The sequence below is a fragment of the Tauraco erythrolophus genome, chromosome 24 (assembly GCF_009769465.1).
Source record: "Tauraco erythrolophus isolate bTauEry1 chromosome 24, bTauEry1.pri, whole genome shotgun sequence".
Lineage (NCBI taxonomy): Eukaryota > Metazoa > Chordata > Aves > Musophagiformes > Musophagidae > Tauraco > Tauraco erythrolophus.
The window spans coordinates 3,501,086-3,524,588 of NC_141488.1; the positions used below are offsets into that span (position 1 = coordinate 3,501,086).

Sequence of the window (23,503 nt, forward strand, 5' to 3'; positions counted from 1 at the left end):
CAGCTCCATCGCACGCTCTGCCAGCGACACGCTTCTGCTGCGTCCACAAAATGCCCCATTTTCCAGCAAATTATAGACCGTTGTTTGGGTTTTTTTTCCAAGGTTGGCTGTTTTTTTCTCTCTCTCCAAACCTCCCCAGTCCCTTTCTCTCCCCAGCACAGAACAGGTTTGCGTGTAATAACAGCAACATCCATAGATTGGCATAAAAGGAGGAAAGTGGAAGGAAATTACACGTTTTCTCCCCTCCCATAATATCTGAGTGCTTTCAAATGACTAGTTCCAAGAACACACGGCAGCTTTTCAAGGAGCACTAACGATTATGGCAAACCCCACTTTGGCCAATATGGAAAAGAGATGGGGGGAGAAGAGAAAAAAAAAAAAAGGCTCCTGCACTTGAAACAACTAAGCATTAAACAGTAATTTCACCAGGAAATTTCAATCGCCTGGACCTGAGGGACACCGAGGAGTTGGGAAATCAACCCTGTCGGGTGCACTGCGGCAGACACATGTGGTCCATTGAGGTGGGATGGGCACATCATGGCCAACGACCCATGGGGGTCCCCCCTCCCCTTGGGATCACCCTCTCTCAAGGGTCTCCACAGTCTTGGGAGGTGCTAGATTGTAGAGGATTTGCTCGTCCTTAGGCTATGGCCAAGCTCGCCACAGGACAAGCATGTTGGAGAGCAGAAGAACATGACGTCATGGTGCCCAGGAGGACCTGAGAAAGGGAGAAGCATCCCCAGCCCTTGCAGGAAAGATGGGATGATGCAGTGCAGGCAGGAGAGGTGTGGGCTGGCAGGGCTGCTTTGGCTCATCTCAGGGACCTTTTCAAGCTGACGATTAAATCCTGAGCTGCCAGGACCAGAGATTCAAGCCAGCCCCAAGGACACCCCACGTGCAGGCAATGCCTGCCCAGAGAGATGTGAGCTCTGGCTCCTGCTGTCCAGACCACCACAGCTCCAGGTCTGGAGTGTCTTCTCCTTGCACACGGGTCCTACCACCTTGTCCATCCTACCTCCCACCTTCCCAAAACACCAGCACAAGGTGCTCTCACCTCGTACTCCTGCTTGAAGCCGTAACCTTCTGCCGTCTTCATCTGGTTGATATGCTGGAGGAGATCGGCCACCCGCACAGCAGGATGGAGCTGCCCGGTGTGGTATGGGGACCCTTTGCGGCCGCACTGGCGGCGGGGGGAGCCCCCCAACAAGCTGCTGGACTCGTTGACCACACTGCTGCGCTGGTCACCTATAGAAGCGGAGAGAGAACCAGGGACTGTCACGGGAGCAAAGCTTTGGATGGTGTCCCCATCACCTTCTCATGCCCACAGAGGGACGAGAGGGCACCTGGAAACATCCCCAGAAGATGCTGGTACTGCAGCCAGTCTCGCTCTGGGGGCTGCAAGTGGTCCAGACCCCTCCATGCTCTCTGCAGCTATTCCTACACCACAAAGCTGAAAATACCCGTTACGGCTTCTTAGGACCACAGCAGATCTCTTAGAAATCAGTGGGCAAAACCTTAAGGGGGTTAATAAGCTTATTTCCCATCAATTGGAGCAATTCACTCCCATCCTGACCAGTCAGAGCTCCGTGCCCCGATATACACACAAAGTCCCGACTTGAAAAATCACGTTGCCAAAGTCTCCAGCCCAGCTCAACAGTTAATTTTGCTCACCGTTAGATACTGGCACCTTACTCCCAGCGCTGGCACGAATGGAGCTCACTGCTGGTTAACGGGGGACTTTACGCAGTGTTTACGCGCTCTGTGCCTCCGCCGTGTAATTACCAGCAGGATCAGACTAAGATCTCGCCTGGTTTTGTCAGGGCCAGGTCCCACACCGGGTCCCGAAACCTGGGTTTGCACAAAACCCGACGCTCTCCGCTGCTGCCAAGAGATGCGGCAGGCACGGATCCTGCAGCACCCAGCCTGGAACGTTGCCGGGAAGGAGCTTTGCAAGGCGGTGCATCCTGGACGTAGTTACTCCTAACAACACTTTAAAAAAAACGCCCTTGCTGGCTGGCTTGCAAAGCTCCCAGGCTTCTTTTCTTTCTTTCTTTCTTTCACTTGGGTCAGGGCAGTCCCAAGCACAAGTACAGGCTGGGTGAAGAATGGATGGAGAGCCTGGAGAAGAGAAGACTCTGGGGAGACCTTCCAGCAGCCTTCCAGTACCTAAAGGGGCTACAAGAAAGCTGGAGAGGGACTTTGGACAAGGGTGTGGAGTGACAGGACACGGGGCAATGGCTTTAAACTGAAAGAGGGGAGATTTCGATGAGATCTAAGGAAGAAATTCTTCACTCAGAGGGTGCTGAGACACTGGACCAGGTTTCCCAGAGAAGTTGTGGTTGCCCCATCCCTGAAGTGTTCAAGGTCAGGTTGGATGGGGCTTTGAGCAACCTGGTGTAGTGGAGGGTGGCCCTGCCCATGGCAGGGGGGTTGGAACTGGATTATCTTGAAGGTCCCTTCCAACTCAGACCATTCTGTGATTCTCTGGCCTGCTCAAACACAAGGGGCAGCCCCTCACCCCCTGCCTGCACCTCCTGGCTGCCCATGCAACACGCGTGCAGCAGAGGCACAGAGCACAGTCTCCACCAGGTATCTCAAGCCCCAAGTAGCCAATGCTCCAACCTTTACAACCAGAAAACATCTCCCTTCGAGGCTGCCAACACGTGACTGAACCAACAGGACAACCCAGGATGCCAAGCTGCGCCCCATGCCACAGCTGACGGGCACACCAGCCGCCAGGTTTAACGAGGAATTAATTGCAGGCGTTTGCGAGGTGCCGACAGCTCCGCACAGCCACACGTTGAAGACCCACTCAGCCTCCCATGAGAAGGATCAACAACTTTGTTTAAATTCGAGGGAAACTGAGGCACGGTGGGGAACAGCCCCAGCCGGTCACCGAGCAGCCCGTTCATTTATCTTTGTTAATCAATGATGCTTATAGGCAGGGGGTGGCCGCAGCAGATGTCCCCAGCTGCGGCAGAGACCCTGAACTCCCCATATCTCCTCCTCTACCCGAGCAGAGGGATGAGGAGTCGCCAGCAGCGGAGCGAGGGAGCGGGTGGGCGCAGGATCCGGCCCCACAGCCCTTTCCCTACGGAAACGGAGGACCAGCAGCCCCAGCTCAGCCCGCTCCCACACCCACCAGCCCATGAGCGTTTCGAGGACAGTAAGTGAAAAAATAATACATCGAGCGAGACGTATGAAGAGGAGGAAAAATTTGCCCTCTGGGCTTCTATTATCCGCGAGACAATGCCAGGGAGCGTAGGAATCCCGCAGCCGCGGAGAAGAGCCGTGGGTAAGCGGCATCGCGGCGTTCCTGTAACAGATGTTATTAGCATATGGTTGAAACTGGGGCATCCCACGAGTTATTTTACATGGAGATGCATACTCCGGTGGGTGTTAAATTATCAGGCTGCCTCGGATGGGACGCGGTGGCTCTTTAACCCTTCGAAGCCCAGGGCTGCGCAGAGCACGGGGGAGCAAAGGTGTGCCGGGTGAAGGTGGGTGCAAAGCTTTCAGCCTCGATGTAAGTCAAAAGTTGGGATTTCAGCGTTTGAACCCACAAAGAGCCTCAATCCTCCCGGCCACCAGCTCAGATCTCCAGAGGCCGAGATGCAGAGACTCAGCTCCAGCTGCCCACGAGTGGTTTTGCCTCCAGCAAAACCTGCCTGAGGATAAAAGTCACGACAGACACAGATCAGACCGATGCCCTCAGAAGTTTACGCGTGGAAAAGCCTGCAACGTGCCGCACAATGAGGCTAAAATAGATACGATACCCGCTGCGGAGCCCGGGATAAATATTTCAGCTGTTTCTGGGATATTTAGGGATTAGCAGGGACCTCCTTACCCCGGTTGCTGTAGTTGTGGGTGTCCATGAAGGAGAGCCCCAGGCGCTCGTCCTCCTGCAGCGTGCTCTGGTCGGTGAAGCTCCGGTCGATGGCACTCATCATGTGCGTCTTCTCGTGGCGGTAGTTGATGGTCGCTTTGGTCATGTTGACTGGTTTTCTGCAGCGGGATGCAAAGAGGAGGAGAAGGAGAGGGAAGAAGCACACGTAAGCAAGGTTGACCTAACGGTGCTGTAAGATCCCCCAAAGCTACCAAGCTTGGGTTATTTTGGGGAGCAGGATGGATTATTTCCCCCAGCAGTCACCACGTTTGGTTTTCTGGTGCCCCAAGTTGGTCACAGACCAAGGTGGGTCGTTCTCCATCAGCTGCAGCAACTCCAGCTGCTCATCTTAAATGTCCCCCCCCGAAAACACTCCATAGCTGGAGCACCTGGGAGCACACCTTGGGCAAGAGAAGGCTCTCCCTGGTCAGCTGGTGTTGCAGAGGGTGGCCCCAGCTCTCCCTTGGTCCCATCTCCCCAGGCATTACCCACCCATCACCCCACACCACCTCACTGCAACGGGGACAATCCAACGCGCCACATGCATCACTGTGCTGCACAGTGCAAAAAAACAGATGTGGAGCTGTTGGAGCGGGTCCAGAGGAGGGCACAAAAATGACAAGAGAGATGTAGCACCTCTGCTATGGAGACAGGCTGAGAGTTGGAGTTGTTGAGCCTGGAGAAGAGAAGGCTGCGGGGAGACCTTCCAGCAGCCTTCCAGTACCTAAAGGGGCTACAAGAAAGCTGGAGAGGGGCTTTGGACAAGGGTGTGCAGTGACAGGACACAGGGCAATGGCTTTAAACTGAAAGAGGGGAGATTTTGATGAGATCTAAGGAAGAAATTCTTCCCTCTGAGGGTGGTGAGGCACTGGAACAGGTTGCCCAGAGAAGTTGTGGCTGCCCCATCCCTGGAAGTGTTCAAGGCCAGGTTGGATGAGGCTTTGAGCAACCTGGTGTAGTGGAAGGTGTCCCTGCCCATGGCAGGGGGGTTGGAACTGGGTGATCTTGAAGGTCCCTTCCAACCCAAACCATTCTATGACATTAAAACCATTTGAGGGAGGTCAACCCATCCCATGGGACAGGCTGAACCCCTGGACCGCACATGCGCTCAGCACCCGCTGGGGACCCACTTTCCCCCTGTGCAAGGTCCCCATTAGGCACCTAATGAAGATGCTGGGAAAGACCAGAAGCTTTCGCTGGGACAGAACCTGACACTCCAAATTAGAGACGTTTAGGAAAAAGAAAAAAAAGACTGATTGAGTGTTTTTGAGAGGCACCATCAGGCTCCCAAGAAGCCAAAGCAGGGAGCAAACCAGGAGAAGGCTGAATAGGAGATCTGAGCCGAGATGGGACCGGGACACTGCAAAATGCTGCCAAAATCCAGAATTCAACCTGGAATCACTGACCCTTCCCCCTTCGGTCTCTAACGAGCTCAGCAGCATTATTTTCCTGGAGCTAAAGAGGCCCTTAAAATGTAGTCGGCAGAGAAAAGGACTTGTCGGAGGAGCAGGACAAGGGGGGTGGCCGGGAGGAAGGGCGAAGGAGAAAGAGAATGACAATTACTTACGGGTAATAGGAATAAGAATAGTAGTTCCTCCTGGCAAGCGTGCAAACAAAGAGAACAGCAGAAATTGCATAAGCAGCTTTTCTCCAGCATAGGGAAGTGGAGGGGGAGTATGGGGCAACTCGGCTGCCGGAAAATTAAATGCACCGTAAAGAAACGCGGCTCCATTTTTGCATCCGTAGGTGATTTACTCGGGGCAGGAGCCAGTATCCAGCAGCAGTGCCCAAGCACCAGCTCTCAGGGTGACCACAGTCCCCGGGTCAGCAGTGGGGTGTCCATGGCACCCTCATCCGAGGCTGAACAGCAAAATTGTTCAAAATGTTGGGTGTTCCCCAGGGAGCCGGTCAGGGGCCAGGAACTGCAGTGGGGAAAACAGGGTCGGACACCGCGTTTCCAGCGCACCGTTCATTAGAGGGGGCCATATTCTGGGGGTGTGTTCCCTTCCCACCACGTCAGTGTTTTTCCAGCAGTCAAATGCTCCGGAGGAGATTTGTGGGCTCATCCCAGCATCCCACCAGCCCCAAATTCAGGGCCCGCAGCACCGGCTCCGATTTGTGGCTCCGCTTTGTCCTTCGACAGGTTCACTCCAGGATGCTGAAGCAAAGCTGCTCCTCCTCCTCCTCCTCCCGCCCTGCAGTGCTGGCAATGGCACCCAGGTCGCTCCCCAAAACTCATTGGCACCTGAGTGATGGACCTAATGCCACACACACGGGCACCATCCCGGGCATCACCCCAGAGTTAACAGTGGACAGGGAGCCACGAGCCACTCCCGCTCCTCTCGCAGTGCTCAGGGATGCTACACATCTTTTCCAGCTGGTGTAAATCAGGAAGAATCCCTTACGGGCAAACGAAATCAGAAATAAATCTGCAGATTTAGGGGGGCTGAGGTTGTGCTCTGCTATTTTTCTCTCCCCGACGGCTGTTACCGTACTCTCCTCCCATCATGCTGAGCCCTGTGCGGGGAAGGCGCGTAATTGCTGCCCTTTCCCTCCCGCTTTCAGAGCCCCCCCGGCTCAGCGCACGGGAAAAAGCTGCTTTCCAGGACACTGCGCCTGAGCCAAAAGCAGCGGCCGCATCCCCGGCGCTCCCGGGGACGAGTGTCCCGAAAAGCCCTTCTCCTCCTCCCTCCCACCCCACCAAGTTTTCCCCCCACCCCGAGGCCACCGTGATGGCCACAGCAGCAAGCTGGAGAGCGTAGGGACCCCTCCCTGGGGTGGGAGAATGGGTTGGGGGTCCCCAGGGATCATCAGCCCTGGGAAAACCTCCCCTCCTGCGTGCACCCAAATTTTAACAACTCATTTAGAGCCCAGCTGGAGACTCACAGCCAGGGGTTGCTCACATTTCCCTGGAAGCTCAGTGGTTTCCCATTAAAACAAGCCCAGGAGGATGTGGGATGGTCCGAGCACCCCGGGGTGGGCAGCAGCGATCCCAGAGGAAGCGGAGGGAGATGCTGCTCCCTCCCAATGCTCTCCAGAAACTGGAGCCCAGGACAAGAGCCGGAGTCTGCCTGAGTATTTCAGCAGGACACACTGCTCCTGTTTTCAGGCAAGAGCCATGGATGGAGTTTTGTTTTCAGCCGTCACCCCAGAACCGAGCACCCCTGGGTGCTGGGAGGCAGTGGGTGCTCACCTGCCATCCCAGGGGGTGCTCGGCGAAGAGGTGATAGCGACAGTGTCTTCCCACCCTCCCTGACTCCAGGAACGCCAGCTGGATGCAAGGGAACCGTACGCAGCCCCATCTCCAACCCGTGCCGACAACAGGGCACCGGCACAGCCAGACCCCGACAGCCACGCTCACGTAGCCAGATCCAGCCCGGGGCTGGCCGAGGCAGTGGGGAAGCCCTGAGACAATATCTCAGTGTAGATTAAGCTGATTTTTGTAATTTGGGGCTGGAGGGGTGCAGGGCTGCACGTCCCGGGGTCCCCCAGCTGCTGTTAGCAGGGGGAGAGCCGGTGGCACGGGGACAGCCAGGCTCAGCACCAACCCAGTGCCCCTTTTGCCATCGATGCAGAATTGACAGAGCAGCATGAAGCCATGGAGGAGCAGAAAAAGAGGGAAAAGACTGAAAAATACAGGGAAGAGGGACGGTGAACAAAGCTGCAGAAGGAGAAGGGACATCCCTGGGACTTCACTCCTTGGTCCTCGGCGTCCCCAGAGCCTCCTGCTGTGCCCGGTGCCACAGAGCAAGGACAGCACAGTGCCCAGCGGGACACACAAGCGCACAGAACAGCAGTTAGAGGGAGGGTTTGGTGTCTGCCCGACGCACCAGTATCACCACCAGTAACTCCCAGTTAGCGCTGGGGTGGTGGAGAAGGGCTGGGCTGGGAGGAGGAGGATGGATGTTGGCACCAGTCACGACGCTGGGACTCCTTACCCTTTGCGAATGACGACGATGATGGCTCCCAGGAGGATAATCAGGACGATGAGCCCTCCGGCACAGATCCCCAGGATCAGGCCCATCTCCTCCGAGTGCTGCGACACCTCCAAGGGACGCTTGCTCTCTTTGCAGGCAGCTGCCAGGGGACAAGGACAGGCAGGAGGGGTCAACACTCAGCTCCGGCAGGAGTTTGGCAACATCAGATGGAAAAACCCTGGGATTCATCCCACGGGATGCACATTGCTCCTTGAACACATTTTATTCCACCGAGATGTTACGGTGCGCTGTAATGCCGCGCCGGCATCGTGGGCGAGTCCCTGCCTTGGTTCCCGTGGGGTGACATGGTCCCTTTGTGCCACCTTTCATCACGCCCAGCATTAAGCTTGTCCATCCCCAGATCCAGCACCACTCTGGCCTCCCACCGCCATAACGGCATCAAGAGGAAAAACCCAGCCAAGGTAAAAAACTCAGGCATCGAAGAAAGCAGGAAACAAAGAGCGTGAGATGGGACTGTAACAAACCACCACGCGGACACTGACTGGTGCTGGTAACGGCACCCACCAGCACGGCCCCGACCATGGGATCATGCTGGCTGGAAAAGGGAGTGCTCACCTTTGCGGGCAATCCGGACACAGTTCAGCCGTGTTTCCTACAGAGGAAAAAGAAAGGGGGGAATCAGCATCGGATGAGCACTTCGGCAGCTCCACTCCGAGCGAGGCTGGAGGACGCAAGGCTGGTCCCTTGGTGCTTTGACCCCCCCAAAGCGAGGGAGTTTGCGGGTGACTTGTGCTGCAGGACCCGGTGCTGAGCCAGTGGAGCTCCTGGGGGGACACACACTGCTCAACGATCCGTCCCCGGCGTCCCCTAAAGCAGCGTCCCCCCCTTGAGCTGAGGCCATCGCTCCCGGCACACCGGGGCTGGCACAGCTCAGGAGCATCGGAGGAGGGACCCGCAGACCCAGCCGAGCCGCAGCTCACCGGCATGGCACCGACTGCAGCTAAAACGCTCCCAGGTCATCGCTCCGGGTATTTTCATTTTCATCAGTCAAAGTTTTCAAGCCCCATCCCCGGCGCTCTGCGCACGCAGCCAACGCCGCCGCGAGGGCTTTCAGGTCAGGTCTCCCAACAGTTTTTTGCATTTGCATTTTTGAGGGATGGGTTCAGTTTAAAATATTCCATCTTTCCGTATATCCAACTTCTGTTGCAAAATAAAAAGCACCGTTTCGGCAGGACCATTGTCTTCCTCGTGCACCCTCCGGCCCCTCAGGACACCCGTGCTGGCAACGCAGCTCCATCCAGCCTCGCACCGAGACCGGCCCACGCAGCGTGTCCGGGGCAGGGCCGGCTCCAGCACAGCTCCCCGCAAGGTCACCAGCTCTTGCTTCTCTGCTTCTTGCTCCATCCAGCATGAAAACCACAAAAAAAAAAAATCCAAGCAGGGATCCAGCTTTTTCCACGACGTCTGATGGCAGCTGGGACAAATCCATTGCCTCCCAGCAGGAAAGATACAAACCAGCATCAGCCACTCGTTATTATCCAGCAGAGCCAGCGCCAGGATCCTCCTCGTCCATCTCAGCCCTAATTACAACCCAGCGAGGTGTAAATGATCCCAGAGTGGAGGACAAGATTAAAAAACCGGCATCTTTCCACAAGACCGGAGCTGTGTGGGATGAGGACGCTGCTGCGGTCATGCTGCTTCGCTTTCACAGCTCTTCCTGCTCCGGGGTGGGACGGGAGCTGCTGGAGCAGGTGACACCAAGAAGGGTCCCCACAGGGAATCTGACGGTGAGGGGATGAGGGCGCTGGTGCTGGAGAAGGAGCCGGAGCAGGCAGGGCCGAGGCCAGAAACTCGGCAGTTTCCCAGGAGCTCTCGCTGGCAGCAAGTCCCAGTAATGCATGCGCCGCTCTTGCTGCTCAAATGGTCCTTTTCCACCCCAGGATCAGCCCTGGGAAGGTGGCGTGTCCAGCACCGGCACTGGTTGGGGTCCCAGTTAGGACTGTAGTGGGTGGCAGAGGGTGGCCACCAGCACTGGGAGCAGGACAGGGACAGCCCCGGGGTGCTGGGAGGAAGGGGGACACCTATCTGTGATCCCACTGTGGTGCGAGGGTGGTCCGGAGCACCAGCTGCCCCTAGGCAGGACACTGGGGGTGAGCCCCGAGTGGGCATCCATGGGAGGGGGATCTAAACCAAGTCCCATTTTTCCTCACCACCCCTCCGCAGGATCCCAGACACTGGATGGAGAGGGAGGTCCCACAGCTACTCACCCCTTTGAGGTTGCTCATGGCTTGGAAGTAGATGAGATATGCCTTCTTGGGCTCCAGGGGTGGGTTCCAGTAGCCGCTGTAGGTCTGGTTGTCCCCCACGGTGAAGGGTTTGGCTTCAGTGAGGCTGCTGGCGGGCAGCTCGGCCCCGAAATAGTGTACGGAGCCACGAGACACGGCGTCATCGAAGGTGAGCGGCACCGGGAAGCATTCCTGCCCACCCAGCTCCCGCTTGAGCTTCTTGGGCCGCTCTTCTTCTACGATGACCTGGTAGGTGCTGGTGAGGACCAGGAGCACGTTAGTTACATGGAAAGGACCATCCTGCCCTTCCCCTCAGCACCTGATCCCGCCGTCCATGCCCCACCACCCCGTTCCATGGGGGGGTCTCGCCCTCGAGCAGCCCCAACCTACCTGATGGGAGCCCCCCGGCCCTGCGCCGGCCGCAGCAGCACCGTGATGGTGCTCTCCGACTCGCTCAGCGGTGACGGCATGTCCCCGTAGTCGAAGGTGGGAGCTGCGAAGGGAGCAGGGGAGAGCAGGCAGGGGTGAGTCCTGGTCCCCAGGAATGGGCTCAGGGCTGCTCCCACCACTCAAGGGGGAAACTGAGGCACAGGCAGCCTCACTGGTGGCGAGGCATTGCTGAATGATGTAATCGGAATTATTCCAAATAAAAAAAAACCCTGGAGGTCATGAACAAGGGTTACAGTTGGGAGAGGAGCCGCGGGCGTGCGCTGAGAAAGGAGACGGGAGCAGGATCCGACCTCGGCAGGACCCAAATGCTCCGGCCCCAAGATGCGCCCCAGGGACAGCACCGCTCCGAATCACCCGCACGAGCATCCCACCCAGGGCAGGAGCACGCCCAAGCCAGCCCAGCAGCACCCCCAGACCAAGGGGAAGGACCCCTCCTCCTGCCCAGCACAGCTCTGTGGCCTCCCAGCCATCACTCGCAGCCGCCGGGGTCCGGCTTGCGCCACTTTGCCATTTCTGTGCCCCGTTAGGGCTCATCTCAGCCCCGTTAACAGCGACGCCACGGCCAGAAGCAAACAGCCCTGAGTACTGTGAGGTTAATTAAAAAAGCTAAATTAATCCCTCGACTGTGCACTGACAGCTCAGACAGCACCGGTGTACCCGGCTCGCCAGAATCCCCAGCCGGAGACCCACAGGCAGCCCAGCTGATGGGCTCGGGGGGCTGCCGGGGGGCTCGCGGCACAGCTGCCACCACCAAAACCACCCTTCGATAGCAGCAGCCAGTCACCAAAACCTACCGGAGCACACCGGCCCAGAGGAGAAGCACCAGCACCAAGCACGGAGCCCAGGGGAACCTACCGGAGATGTTGGTGGTGATCTCGGTGAGCGCTGTCTGGCCAAAGCCTTTGCCGGTGCGGGCCCGGACCGAGAAGAGGTAAGTGGTGCCGGGGTGGAGGTTGGAGAAGACATGGTAGGTCTCGTTGCGGAGTTTGGAGACGGTGCGTCGCGGGCCGGGCACGTTGACCGCCGGGTCGGAAGACTCAATGCTTTGGTAGCTGATCTGCAGGGACAGGGCAGAGCATCAGCAGTGGCCACAAGAGAGGGGGAAGACCCCGGACCCAGGCAGAGAGACCCTGGATCCCAGCAGAGAGACCCTGGATCCTGGTGGAGAGGCCCCGGATCCTGGAGGAGAGGGGGTTAAAGGGATGGATTCAGAGGAGCGGACGGTCATAGGGGCAGCCTATGGAAGGCAGATGCTTTTTGGGGTCAATCCAAAGCAGAGGTTCATTGGAAAAACTGTTGCTGGATGATACTGGTGACCCTGCCAGCAGGACAGGGTGACAGCAGCTGCAGCCGCGCTCGGGGGAAGCAGTAATGCTGCAGCTGCCCTAATCCCCACGACCGAAAGCGGCAGCTGCCCCACATCTCCCCCACTGCACGCCCCCAACACCCTCCTGTGTCCCCAGGGGTCCCCCGTGGGTGCCGCCGCCGGCCGGGCTGTACCTCGTACTGCGTGATGAGGCCGTTGGGCTCCACCGGTTCCTCCCACTTCAGAAATATCATGTCCTCCAGCGGGGTGAAGGTGAGGGACTCCGAGGCAATGCCGCCGGGCACTGGGGAGGGAAACGGGACGTGCTCAGATGCAGCAAGAAACCGAGCTGGAAGGAGAAATCCTTTGGAAAACCCCTCCAGGCGACTGCCATAGCTCTTCTCCGCAAGCGAGCCACCCCATCCCCTCTGTCATGTCACCCCGCTCCGGCACGTGTCACCGGACGGGGCCGGTGGCTCCGCAGGGCGATGCTCCCCACGGCAATGATGCTCCTGCCGTGCTCCCGGGGCCGCTGGTGGCACTTCGCCATGGGGCGGGATGTCCCCACGCCACGGCACGAACCCCACGGGTACCGTTTCTGGCATGGCACCCTCAGTTTCCGACAGCGCAGGTCCCTACGTGCCGTCGCCGGCAGAGCTCATCCAAGTTCACCAGTGCGAGAAAACGCTCAAAAAAAATAATTCCCTTTTCCCATACAACCCAAATTCCCTCCCGGAGCCACCGGAATCCTCGGGAGATGTTGCTGGTGCTCCCCGCAGCGAGCAATAACATCCTCATCTGCGGACAGGCTTGACGCGCCCCGGCCTTCCCCTCTAATTAACGCCACCAATAATAATAACGGCAAACGACAACAGCGATCGACAGCGCCGGGATCAATATCCGCTTCTTTCCTCTGGATATTTCGACCCGACGGGGGGTCAGTGAGGAGGAGGAGGAGAGGTGACATCTCGGCAAAGACCACAAGTCACCAGCAGCATCCTCTGCTGCGGGTTTGGGCGCCCGGAACACGCACCTTCTCCTTGCGTCCCTCTGCTCTTCCCCTCGTTTTTCTTTCTTTTTTTATATTTTTTTTACAGCTTTTGTTCAGTTCTAATTACGAGGCCGACAGGCAGAGGCATCGCCGCCCTCCGCGCGCTTCCCGCCGCGCGAACACACCGTTTCCGCTCGATTTACAAGTTAATTTCATCAGAGGCGCCGTGTCCTACACGTGTACACACGGCGCTTAATAAATCCACAGAGAATTACGGAAGCCTTTAGGGCGAGAACGTGTGTACTCACATTTTTATACATACAGCCTAAATATTTTGATATCTATATGGGAATGGGCACTACGCGCTTGCGCGTGCACCAGGCTGAGACGGGCACAGGCACACAACGGCTTCCCAGGTGCGTGTATACCCCTCTGCCAGCCCCATATGCACATACATTTGTATTTCTTTATGGATTTATATATATTTATTCTGGCTAGTGCTGTCTGCAAGGCAGAGAACTGGCTCCCTGCACCTCTCCCAGCATCAACACGTCGCAGTATTTCCATAGGCACCTGGGACTGAATCTGAGCGTTTCATGCAGACATAGTCCAAATCACAGAATCACAGAATGGTTTGGCTTGGAAGGGACCTCAAAGATCATTTAGTTCCAACCCCCTGCCATGGGCAGAGACACCCTCCTCTACACCAGGTTGCTCAAAGCCTCATCCAACCTGGCCTTGAACACTTCCAGGGATGGGGCAGCCACAGCTTCTCTGTGGCCAACCTGCTCCAGTGCCTCACCACCCTCAATGCAAAAAATTTCTTCCTTAGATCTCATCGAAATCTCCCCTCTTTCAGTTTAACGCCATTGACCCGTGTCCTGTCACTCCATACCCTTGTCCAAAGCCCCTCTCCAGCTTTCTTGTAGCCCCTTTAGGTACTGGAAGGTCTCCCCACAGCCTTCTCTTCTCCAGGCTGAACAGCCCCAACTCTCTCAGCCTGTCTCCATAGCAGAGGTGCTCCAGCCCTCACATCATCTCCGTGGCCTCCTCTGGACCCACTCCAACAGCTCCATGTCCTTCTGATGTTGGGGACCCCAGAGCTGAACGCAGCACTGCAGGGGGGTCTCAGGAGAGCAGAGCAGAGGGGCAGAATCCCCTCCCTCAATCTGCTGCCCACGCTGCTTTGGATGCAGCCCAGGACACGGTTGGCTTTCTGGGCTGCCAGCGCACGGTGCCGGCTCATGTTAAGCTTCTCACCACTCAACACCCCCAAGACCTCCTCCAGGCTGCTCTCCATCCATTGTCTTTCAGCTTGTCACACCCTCTTTGCTGCCCCATCACCATCACCTCCTTGTGCTGTGACAACTCAGCTGCCTTTCAAAGACCACTGAGCAGCCTCCAAATGTTGCCACTCTGAAAGCTGGTCCTGTGGCCGGTGGGACAAGGGGGTCTCATCCTGCTCCGTGGAGGGCAGCAGTGGTTGGGGCTCGTGCAGGGTGCGAGAAGCCGCTGCACCCCGAGGTGGGTGCTGGGTGCTGAGTGTGGCATCCCCAGCTCTGGCAGTCACCCGCACTCACAGTTAAGCAAGAACATCATTAAACTCCGAAGCGCTTTTTAGCATCAAGAATCAGCAACTAAGGTGGAAGAACTGGTAATTATAAAGGATCCAGCCGCCTCCAGATCCCCTAGACACCGACCAAGGAAAAGCCTGTTGGGAAATCTGCCTGCGATGGACTCCCCGGATCTGGGACACCTTTTGTGCAACTGTCGCTCATCGCTCCCGTTTCCCAGCCCGGAAAGCGAAGCGGAGCTGGGCGGCTGCGGCAGCGCCACGAATCCGACCCACATCTCTGGATCCCACTTTCATCTCGAAAACCCAAATTCCACGCTTTTCTCTGTGCACCCGTCAGCGCTTTCTGTATCCCCAACCCGACCGGGGCACCCGCCTTCACGCTCCCGACGGTTTATTTTCCAGCTCTCGTTGCTTCAGCCGGTCTCGCTGTGCTGTGACTGCTCCAGCTGTTTCCTTATTGAATATTAATACAGGAGCTCCAGATGTTTTGTTTTTTTTTTTCTTTTTGCTATACTGTAATCGCTCCAGCTGCTTTCCCCTACGCCTCGATGAACCAGGGCTTGGGGCTTCTTCCCCCTTGGATTGAATTTGGGGCCATGTGGATGTTTGGTCCAGGGTGGGATCAAGCGATGGATATCCACCTACAGGGATACTGCAAATATTACACATGGATCTGGCCCAGCATCTCCCGCCCTGGGAGGGTGACGAGGATTCGAGCTCCCATAACTGGGTGATGAGCAGCCACCCACACAATTAAACGAGGGTCACAAAAGCTCATTAATAACAAGACCCTTGATTGTGGTTTATCTGGGCAGGAGGCCGGTGTCCATCACAGCATCTGCTGATGCAGCACCAGGGTGTGTCCAGGGAGCGAGGGGAGCCTGGGGTGGGCTGCACCCCCGTTCTGGGCAACAAACACTGGTTTGGGGCTGGAAAACCCAAATCAAAGGGCATTGTTCCCAGCATCCCCCTTGGGCCCTGGGTAAAGTCCTGCTGGCTCCTGGGTGCGTGAGCAGGGCACAGAGAAAGGAGAGTGCCCCATCCATAGGTTGCCCAGCTGGTGTTTCAGTGCTCCATATAGATCTGAGGATGCTCGAGAACGTGGGTGACCTGCGGCTGGAGACCCCCCCTGCAGTGCTGCGTCCAGATGTGTGGCCCCCAACATCAGGTGGACATGGACCCAAACCATTCTTGGTTGATTATTGGGAGCTGCCAGCCCCGCATGTGACCCATCGCTGACGGGTGGCACCAGAGACATGGAGCCAGCTCTGCCCTGCAACTCCTGCCACCTTCACCAGATCTCCAGCACCCAAATCGACCCGAGCACTTTGCTGACGGAGAACCACAGCTGCGGATCATGGGGCAGGATAAGGCCAGACACAGGAGACCTCTCCGGTGGGCCCAGCTCCAGGACATCCTCAGGGAAGGGGCAGGGGAGGAGCAAGAGATGTCAAACCCAGGAGTCCTGGAGCAACACTGGAGCCTCCAGCCAGGATGTCAGCCCTGCTCGGTGCCAGCAGCGGGGATCCAGCCCTGGGGCACGGCCAGGACACAGAGAAGGGAAACAGCTCGGCTGTTCAGGAGCAACATCACTGGAAATAACCAGGACCAGACACCCCTGACCACCCCCTGCTCACCCACAGAGCTCGTCTGAACAACCCAAACCCACCTGAGAGCAAACTTGACCGAGGAAGAGCTCTGCTTGAAGGACGAGGGCGGCGTTTCTGCAGTGACACCCCCACATCCAGGCCTCTCGTTCTCCCCCACGGTGCTCCCAGCATTTCCCCTCCCCCACCACAGCCATCACCCCTTTCTCTCACCTCCCCAGCAGCGTGATGGCTGCAGGAGATATTCCCATCATGCCCCTGGCTGGATGCACACCGTGCCCCAGGAAACACCCTGGCAGCTCACCAGCCACAGAATCCCATTTTTTGGGGGACAATGCACCTTCCTGAGCGGACTCACCATCCTCATCCGTTTGGAATATCACCTCCTTGCCCTCCTTGCGACCCTCAGGGTTGGAGAGGATGAGCTTGACGTGGATGTTCTTGTAGGGCAGGAGGTTTTTGATGGTGTAACGGTTGGCGTTACGCTCCATCTTCACGCATTCCCGGAAGGTTTGGTTGTGACCGGTACCCACGAAATAACGGTAGCAGAGAGAGACGGTGTAGGTGTGACAACGGGTCAGGTTGTAACCCAACGGCTCCCACTGCAACGTCAGCTGCCTGGACTGGATTTCGGAGAACGCCAGGCCTTTGGGGGCTCGCATGGGCTCTGCGGGGGGGAAGAGAGATGGGGAGAGATGAGCCACGAAGCAAAACACTCCGTGGGTTTATGTGTATTACCAGGAAAAGCCCTTTTACAGCACACGAACAGGAGCGGCGGGTGCGGATGGCAACGCTGACGCCAAAACTGGGACCAGCCCTGGCACAGGACGCTGGTGCCCAGCAGACACGGCTGGGGACAGCACTGGGTCACAATGCCACCAACGCCGTTGGAGCTGAGCCCCGGTACCAGTCCTGGTCTCCCAGCTGGAGCGGAGACCCGACGGGCACCAGGAGCATCCGTGCCACACGCAGCCCCAGATAACCGGGTAAAGGTGCCCGTGTGGTGGGAGCTTCAACCTGACACTACATCCAGCTCTGCCAAAACCCACCAAACCTTCAGTTTAAAGCCATTGCCCCATGTCCTGTCACTCCACGCCCTTGTCCAAAGCCCCTCTCCAGCTTTCCTGTAGCCCCTTTAGGTACTGGAAGGTGCTGGAAGGTCTCCCCGGAGCCTTCTCTTCTCCAGGGTCAACAGCCCCAACTCTCTCAGCCTGTCTCCAGAGCAGAGGTGCTCCAGCCCTCGCATCATCTCCGTGGCCTCCTCTGGACCCACTCCAACAGCTCCATGTCCTTCTGATGTTGGGGACCCCAGAGCTGAACACAGCACTGCAGGGGGGGTCTCAGGAGAGCAGAGCAGAGGGGCAGAATCCCCTCCCTCACCCTGCTGCCCACGCTGCTTTGGATGCAGCCCAGGACACAGTTGGCTTTCTGGGCTGCCAGCGCACGGTGCCGGCTCATGTTGAGCTTCTCATCAACCAACACCCCCAAGACCTTCTCCTCAGGGCTGCTCTCCATCCATTCTCTCCCAGTCTGTACTTATGCTTGGATGCCCTGAGCTGGATCTGGCCCTGAGCCCACAGTGGTGGAGGGGGAGCCGCCATCTCCTGTGGATGTCTGTGCAGCTCCAGGGACAGACACCAGCGGTGCGGCAGTTGGTAACTCTGCACGTCCCATCGTTCTGTTCTCCCGCACCGAGGTCTCACCCGGCTGCTGCTGACCAGCAAAACCCACTGTCCATCAGGGCGCTTTCAGGCTGTGCCGGATGTTCAGCCCCTCTGCACAGGCTGGTTGCATCGCTTCAGGATCCGGCATCGCCCACACCCCTGCTAACCCCCTGCCACCAGCACGACATGAGATTAATTAGCTGTCCCTCCCGAGACGCTGCGTCCGGTCACTAGAAAGTCAATTAAAGGCGGATCCATCGGAGGAGCGATGCTCGGAGCTCCTGGACCACAGCTGCAAATGCCCCCAGCACCCATCCAGCCCCTGCCGAGCACCCTGCCCAGGGCTTGGGGTGACAGAGGACCCTTGCCCAAGACCACCTGGCAAGGCAGAGGATCTTGCCCAAGACCACCCAGGGTGGCAAGGGACCTTGCCCAAAACCACCCAGCACAGCGGAGCTGCAGCGTGGGACCCACCTGCACACTTGGTGCGGCTGATGAGGGGTGGTCCCGGTTTGCCGGTGCCCCCCTCACCAGGCCGGGTGAGCAGGACGCTGATCTCGTATTCCGTGTCAGGATCCAGGTGCCAGAGCTTGTAGGTCTGCATGTTGACAGCGTGGACCTCCGACCAGGGCCCCGAGGTCATGCGGTACTCGATCTCCTTGCGCACGATGGGGCCATCCCCAATGATGGAGTTGGTGTTGAGCTGGATGATGAGGTAGGTGGAGCCAGCCCGGAGCAGCTGGGGGGGCGCGATGGGTGTGGGGGGCTCTGGAAGAGAGCGGAGAAGGGGGAGGTGGAGCATCCGCCTCCAGAAGCAGCTCCACAGCATCCCAAGCCCTGGGGCCAGGCCACCACTAGCACAACCACAGCTACCACCACTTTATTTTATTTTCCACTAGCTACAGTTGAGATGTTCACAATGGCTCTTCCCAAACAAACCCATCACCTTCGCGCCGCAGAGTACGGGATAAACTCGGATCCCTGCCCAGAGGTCATGGGGATGGACACCAAAGCACGGGACAGCACCTCCCAATCTTTAAACTCCAGCCTGTGCACATGCCTTCCATCACTTTCGTGAGGCTTTAGCAGCTGCAATAAGGTTTCATCTGATCAAACCCTCATTATCTTTATAAGATACACGGCCCAGCGTGGTGCTGCGCAGTTTCCCCATAATTAATTAATTCCCTCCTACTGCAATCAAAAATAAATGATCTAAGGCCACTGGGAAAGGTAGAACTGCTCACGCATAGCAACTCATTCACAGTCAGAAACGACAATCCCACCGCCCCGAGCGTCCCCACCTTCCTCTTCCTCTTCATACACCGGAGCAGAAACAGCCCATCCATGACCCAGAACATCAGTGGACAACAGCAAATCACTCACCTTTCACAATAAGCTCGGCAAAGTTGGAGACACCAGAGCCACGGCTGGACTGGGTGACGCAGCGGTACAGGTCCTGTTCCTCCTTGGCCACCTCGTCCAGCTGGAAGGTGGCCAGGAAGCGCCGGTGGCTGATGTGCTTCACAGAGGCGGCGGGCACCACCTCACCGCTCTGCCTCTGCCCCACGGGGAGAGACAAGATGTCACCGGGAGGCATGGGGTGACATCCGGAGCCACCGAACGCATCCCTGAACGACGTCTGCTTAAGAGGAGGGGATTGCCCTTCTCCCCACCACCACCCAATGGTGTCTTCTCCCAAAGGGGAGGCACAGAGGTGTTGCAGAGGTGTTGTTCTGGGGAGACCTTCCAGCACCTTCCAGTACCTAAAGGGGCTACAGGAAAGCTGGAGAAGGGCTTTGGACAAGGGTGTGGAGTGACAGGACATGGGGCAATGGCTTTAAACTGAAAAAGGAGAGATTTTGATGAGATCTAAGGAAGAAATTCTTCCCTCTGAGGGTGGTGAGGCACTGGAGCAGGTTGCCCACAGAAGTTGTGGCTGCCCCATCCCTGGAAGTGTTCAAGGCCAGGCTGGATGAGGCTTTGAGCAACCTGGTGTAGTGGAAGGTGTCCCTGCCCACGGCAGGGGATTGGAACTGGATGATCTTGAAGGTCCCTTCCAACCCAAACCATTCCATGGTTCTATATGGTTCTATGGAAGCGATGGGTGGGGTTGACGGTGGAGACACTGGTTTTGCCGCCACCGCTGCTCACCTGCATGAGGAACCGCTCGGCCTCGGCAGCTTTGCCGGCGGCCACGCACTGGAAGGTGGCATTCTGCCCTGCGTTGACCTCCACGTCGCCCAGGCGGGAGAAATGAGGCGCTTTGGCTGCCAAGGGACACAAGTGTTGGCACCACTGCAAAAAATCCCACCACGGCCCAAAAAACCTACCCAGGATGCGGGGTTGGAGCCGAGCTCTGGATGGGCTTGGTCCTCATCCTCACAGCCCAGCGAGCCCACAGGGAAGATCCTGGGCAGGATCCCGAGCCCAGAGTCAGGGATTTGTCCCTGTACACCCAGGCAGTGCCCTGGGGAGGGACACAGCCCTCCCGCTCCAGCATCCCCCAGTGCAGTTGCCAGCTGCAGTCTGTGGGGTTGGCAGAGGGAGGCAGATGTCCTAACCCCCTCTCTAAGCTTAGAAGAATCAGGGGATAACTCCAACAGCCAACGCATTGGGCCAGGCTGGGATTTTGGGTCTCCACCAGCCCGGCTCAGCGGGGACACTCAGACCGCGTGTTCGGTCTGCGCTTCTCCGAGGTTTTATAAAACCACAGGGATGGGGATGGAATGAGGAGCCCAGAGCTTCCCAGGAGACAATGCTCCACCAGCCCAGGTGCCAGCAGGACCCCCAGATGCCACCAGCCCACACCCCAGCATTACTCCATCAGCTCTCCCCAGGACCATCCCATCCAGCATCAGCTCCAAATTCCACTATTCGGCCCAGCCCAGCAGCACCCACCCCCTTACCCACCGCCCCGCCACCCTTCAGGGTCCCCCACCCTCGGGTCCCACCCCGTGACACTCACAGCATGGATAATTCAAGAGCAAAATGTCATCCAAGCCAAGGTAACCCCTGCGCTCGCTGGAGACCACCGCCTCGAAGAGGACCTGCGGCACCAAACAGAGGGGTCACCCATTGCCAGGGGGTCCAGGGCAGGCAAGGAGGGGTCCGGGTCAGGCAAGGGGCAAGGGGGCGTCTGCTGGGGCTCACCTGGTACTCACTGGGCCAGAACAAGCTGACGGCCAACTCCGCCTGGTGCCACTGGCGGCCGTGGGACCCGGAGGCGTTCCAGACGGCGCTGCCCACCGGACCCCCTGTCACCCGGACGTAGGCGTTGAGGGTGCCAGGGCTGTGGCCGTCCCGGCTGTACATGAAGTAACTGAACTGGAGGCAGTGGGTGTCATTCTCGCTCAGCGCCTGGAAAAGCAGGTGAGCTTTCTGGCCCGGGGCGTGCTGCGAGGAGTTCACCATCAGGTAGGAGCCTGAGGAGGGAAGGAGAAGGGAGGAGAGCGTAGAATAATCCCTCTATTCCGCACAATCTGAGCTTCACCGGCAGGGACAGAGCAGGTGGAGGATACAGGATTGCAAAGACGCGCATGACCCAGCAGCGATGCTCAGGTCCCACGGGGTATCAATCCGCATCGGCCTGTGGGGACGTGCAGGACAGGAGCAAGGGACCCGGGATGGAGCCGGTGTCAGAGGCCTGTTTGGGCAGCAGCAGGACACGGACATGGGACCCGGCTGCCTGACGAGGAGGGAAGGATCAGACCAGCATCCAGGACAAGCTGGTCCCCTCAGGACACCGGGGTCAGTACCGGCTCCGATGCCACCGGAGACCCTCCGCTGTCTTTCCTTTAATGCTCACAGCTTTGCCCTCCCTCACCATTTCACCCCCATCCCCATCACCTCAGACCATCTACCCCATGGCTGTCACTGAGTTTAAACCACGCTCAGCAGACGTTCGTGGTGGGGGAAGAAAGCACTGGTCCGCTTAATGAGCGGCAGCACCTGGACACCGACCCCAGACCCAGCTCCTGACCCACCCCATCACCAGCAGCCACTGGTACCCCCATCTCCCATCACTCCGAATCACCAGCAATAAGCCCAGCAGTCCTGGTGCTCATCCCAGTGCAACCCTGATGCCGTCCTAACAGGACAGTGAGAACCAAAATCCCAAAGGGGACCCCAAAGGCACTGTCCTTCCCTGCCCCATGCACTCCAGAGGATCCAGAGGCACAAGGGAGTACACAGGAATCCCAGCTCTTCACGGCAGCTCCCGGGGCCGTCTGGCACGGCCGCAGTGCCGGGACACAGGGTGATGGGACGCTGCCCCACCAAACCCTCCCCATCACCGAAGGCGAAGGGATTATTAATATCCTTCCACTTTAATAACGGCAGAAGCTGTAAGTAACACAGCTGGGCCATTTATTCAAGTCTACCGTTGTTCTCCTGACAGCAGGCGCTTAATTATTAATAGCTTTCAGCGCCGGTTAATTGAAACGAATTCACGCGCTTTCGCCCCGTCGGCTCCCAGCAAGGGGGCACCGAGACAAGCCCAAGGAAGGCAGCGGGGGATGGCAGGGGGCACCCATCCGGGTCCCCCCCAGGGTTTGGGAGCTGAGCCTGGGGTGACCCCAAAATGCCTGGGGGGGACCTCGAAACACCCAGGAGGTCCCAGCAGCAGGTGGGGGGGACGCGGCGCCGGGTACTGCACTGCAGCACATCTCCCATCCGGTGCTGGGAGCCATAGCAGGGGAAAGAAATCACCAAAAAGCAAAATTTTGCCCCCCCCAGCACCGATCCGCAGTGCTCCTGGCTCCTCTGGGCACATATTTAGGGTGAAATAAAATGATAATAATTTATTTTGTCCAAGTCCAGCTCAGTCATGTTTCATCAACAGAAGGGAAAGTGTCACGTCCACAGTCCTCTTTTTTTTTTTATTGTTTTATTTTTTCTCTCTAATTTTCACCAGTAAAATTATTTCGGCACTAAAGCCATCGGCTCCATTCGGTCCAGGCACCCAAATGCTGCCCTGCACCAGGAGACATCACCCAAAAGTCACCTCCGTCCGCTCCATCCACCAGGCCCTCCTGAACGAACACAGACCCTTTTTCCTTTAAAACCCAAAAAACAGAGGAGCAAAACAAAGAGACCGAGACTAAAATGAACATCCGTTATGGTCAGCTGGGACCACGAACGGGCAACAACCCACCACAGCATCACCCACCTGGTAGAGTTCCCCCCTGCCCCCTAATTTTCCAACAGCTCCATGTCCTTCTGATTTTGGAGACCCCAGACACAACACCGCAGGTATATTTTGATGTTTATTAAATAATCTCAACTTGTGTTTCAGCCCAGGAGCTCAAGCCATCAGCCTGGTTTCACCCCCCTGTCCCATCCCCAACTCCTCAAAGGGCTTTGGGATCCAGTTGAATCCCACGAGCCCTGTGGGTGCCCGGTCTGCGGCACCCGGCACTGCAAGGCACACACTGTCCCACCTCTCACCAAGCTTCAGAACAGCAGAACTTGTAGAAGACCAGATATTGCAAAGCTTGAAGGCAGCTGTGGACCAGCCTGGCACGCAGAGGCAATGCTTAGGTGGGGGCAGCAGGAGGAAGGTGCCCCCAAAGCTCCCCTGGTGACTTATTTTGGTGCATCCTCATACCTGACCCAGCTCCCTGCAACTGCCGCTTTAAAAACCAACAATAAAGAGCTGGGGGGGAAAGAAAAGAAAAGAAAAAAAAAAAACACTACACAATTGCAACATGGGAGAGACCCATCCGTCATCTTCAGATGGAAGAGAAACAAGTCAAGGTGGGAAGAGAAAGGAAAAAGAAAAAATAAATCCCCAAACCAAACA

General features: G+C 57.5%; 1 protein-coding gene across 1 annotated transcript in view; it reads right to left on the minus strand.

Annotated features, from left to right (window-relative positions):
- The window catches only part of PTPRU (protein tyrosine phosphatase receptor type U), a 66,460-nt gene that overhangs the window by 21,899 nt on the left and 21,058 nt on the right, over positions 1 to 23,503 (minus strand). Inside the window, exons 3-16 of the mRNA XM_086626274.1 lie at positions 20,854 to 21,125; positions 20,669 to 20,750; positions 19,855 to 19,970; positions 19,087 to 19,261; positions 18,178 to 18,471; positions 16,398 to 16,706; positions 12,060 to 12,169; positions 11,415 to 11,616; positions 10,500 to 10,602; positions 10,092 to 10,365; positions 8,440 to 8,476; positions 7,825 to 7,963; positions 3,848 to 4,005; positions 1,055 to 1,245 (exon numbers count right to left, since the gene is read on the minus strand). Coding sequence (XP_086482400.1) covers positions 1,055 to 1,245; positions 3,848 to 4,005; positions 7,825 to 7,963; positions 8,440 to 8,476; positions 10,092 to 10,365; positions 10,500 to 10,602; positions 11,415 to 11,616; positions 12,060 to 12,169; positions 16,398 to 16,706; positions 18,178 to 18,471; positions 19,087 to 19,261; positions 19,855 to 19,970; positions 20,669 to 20,750; positions 20,854 to 21,125 — 2,462 coding nt within the window. The remainder of the gene's footprint in view (positions 1 to 1,054; positions 1,246 to 3,847; positions 4,006 to 7,824; positions 7,964 to 8,439; positions 8,477 to 10,091; positions 10,366 to 10,499; positions 10,603 to 11,414; positions 11,617 to 12,059; positions 12,170 to 16,397; positions 16,707 to 18,177; positions 18,472 to 19,086; positions 19,262 to 19,854; positions 19,971 to 20,668; positions 20,751 to 20,853; positions 21,126 to 23,503) is intronic.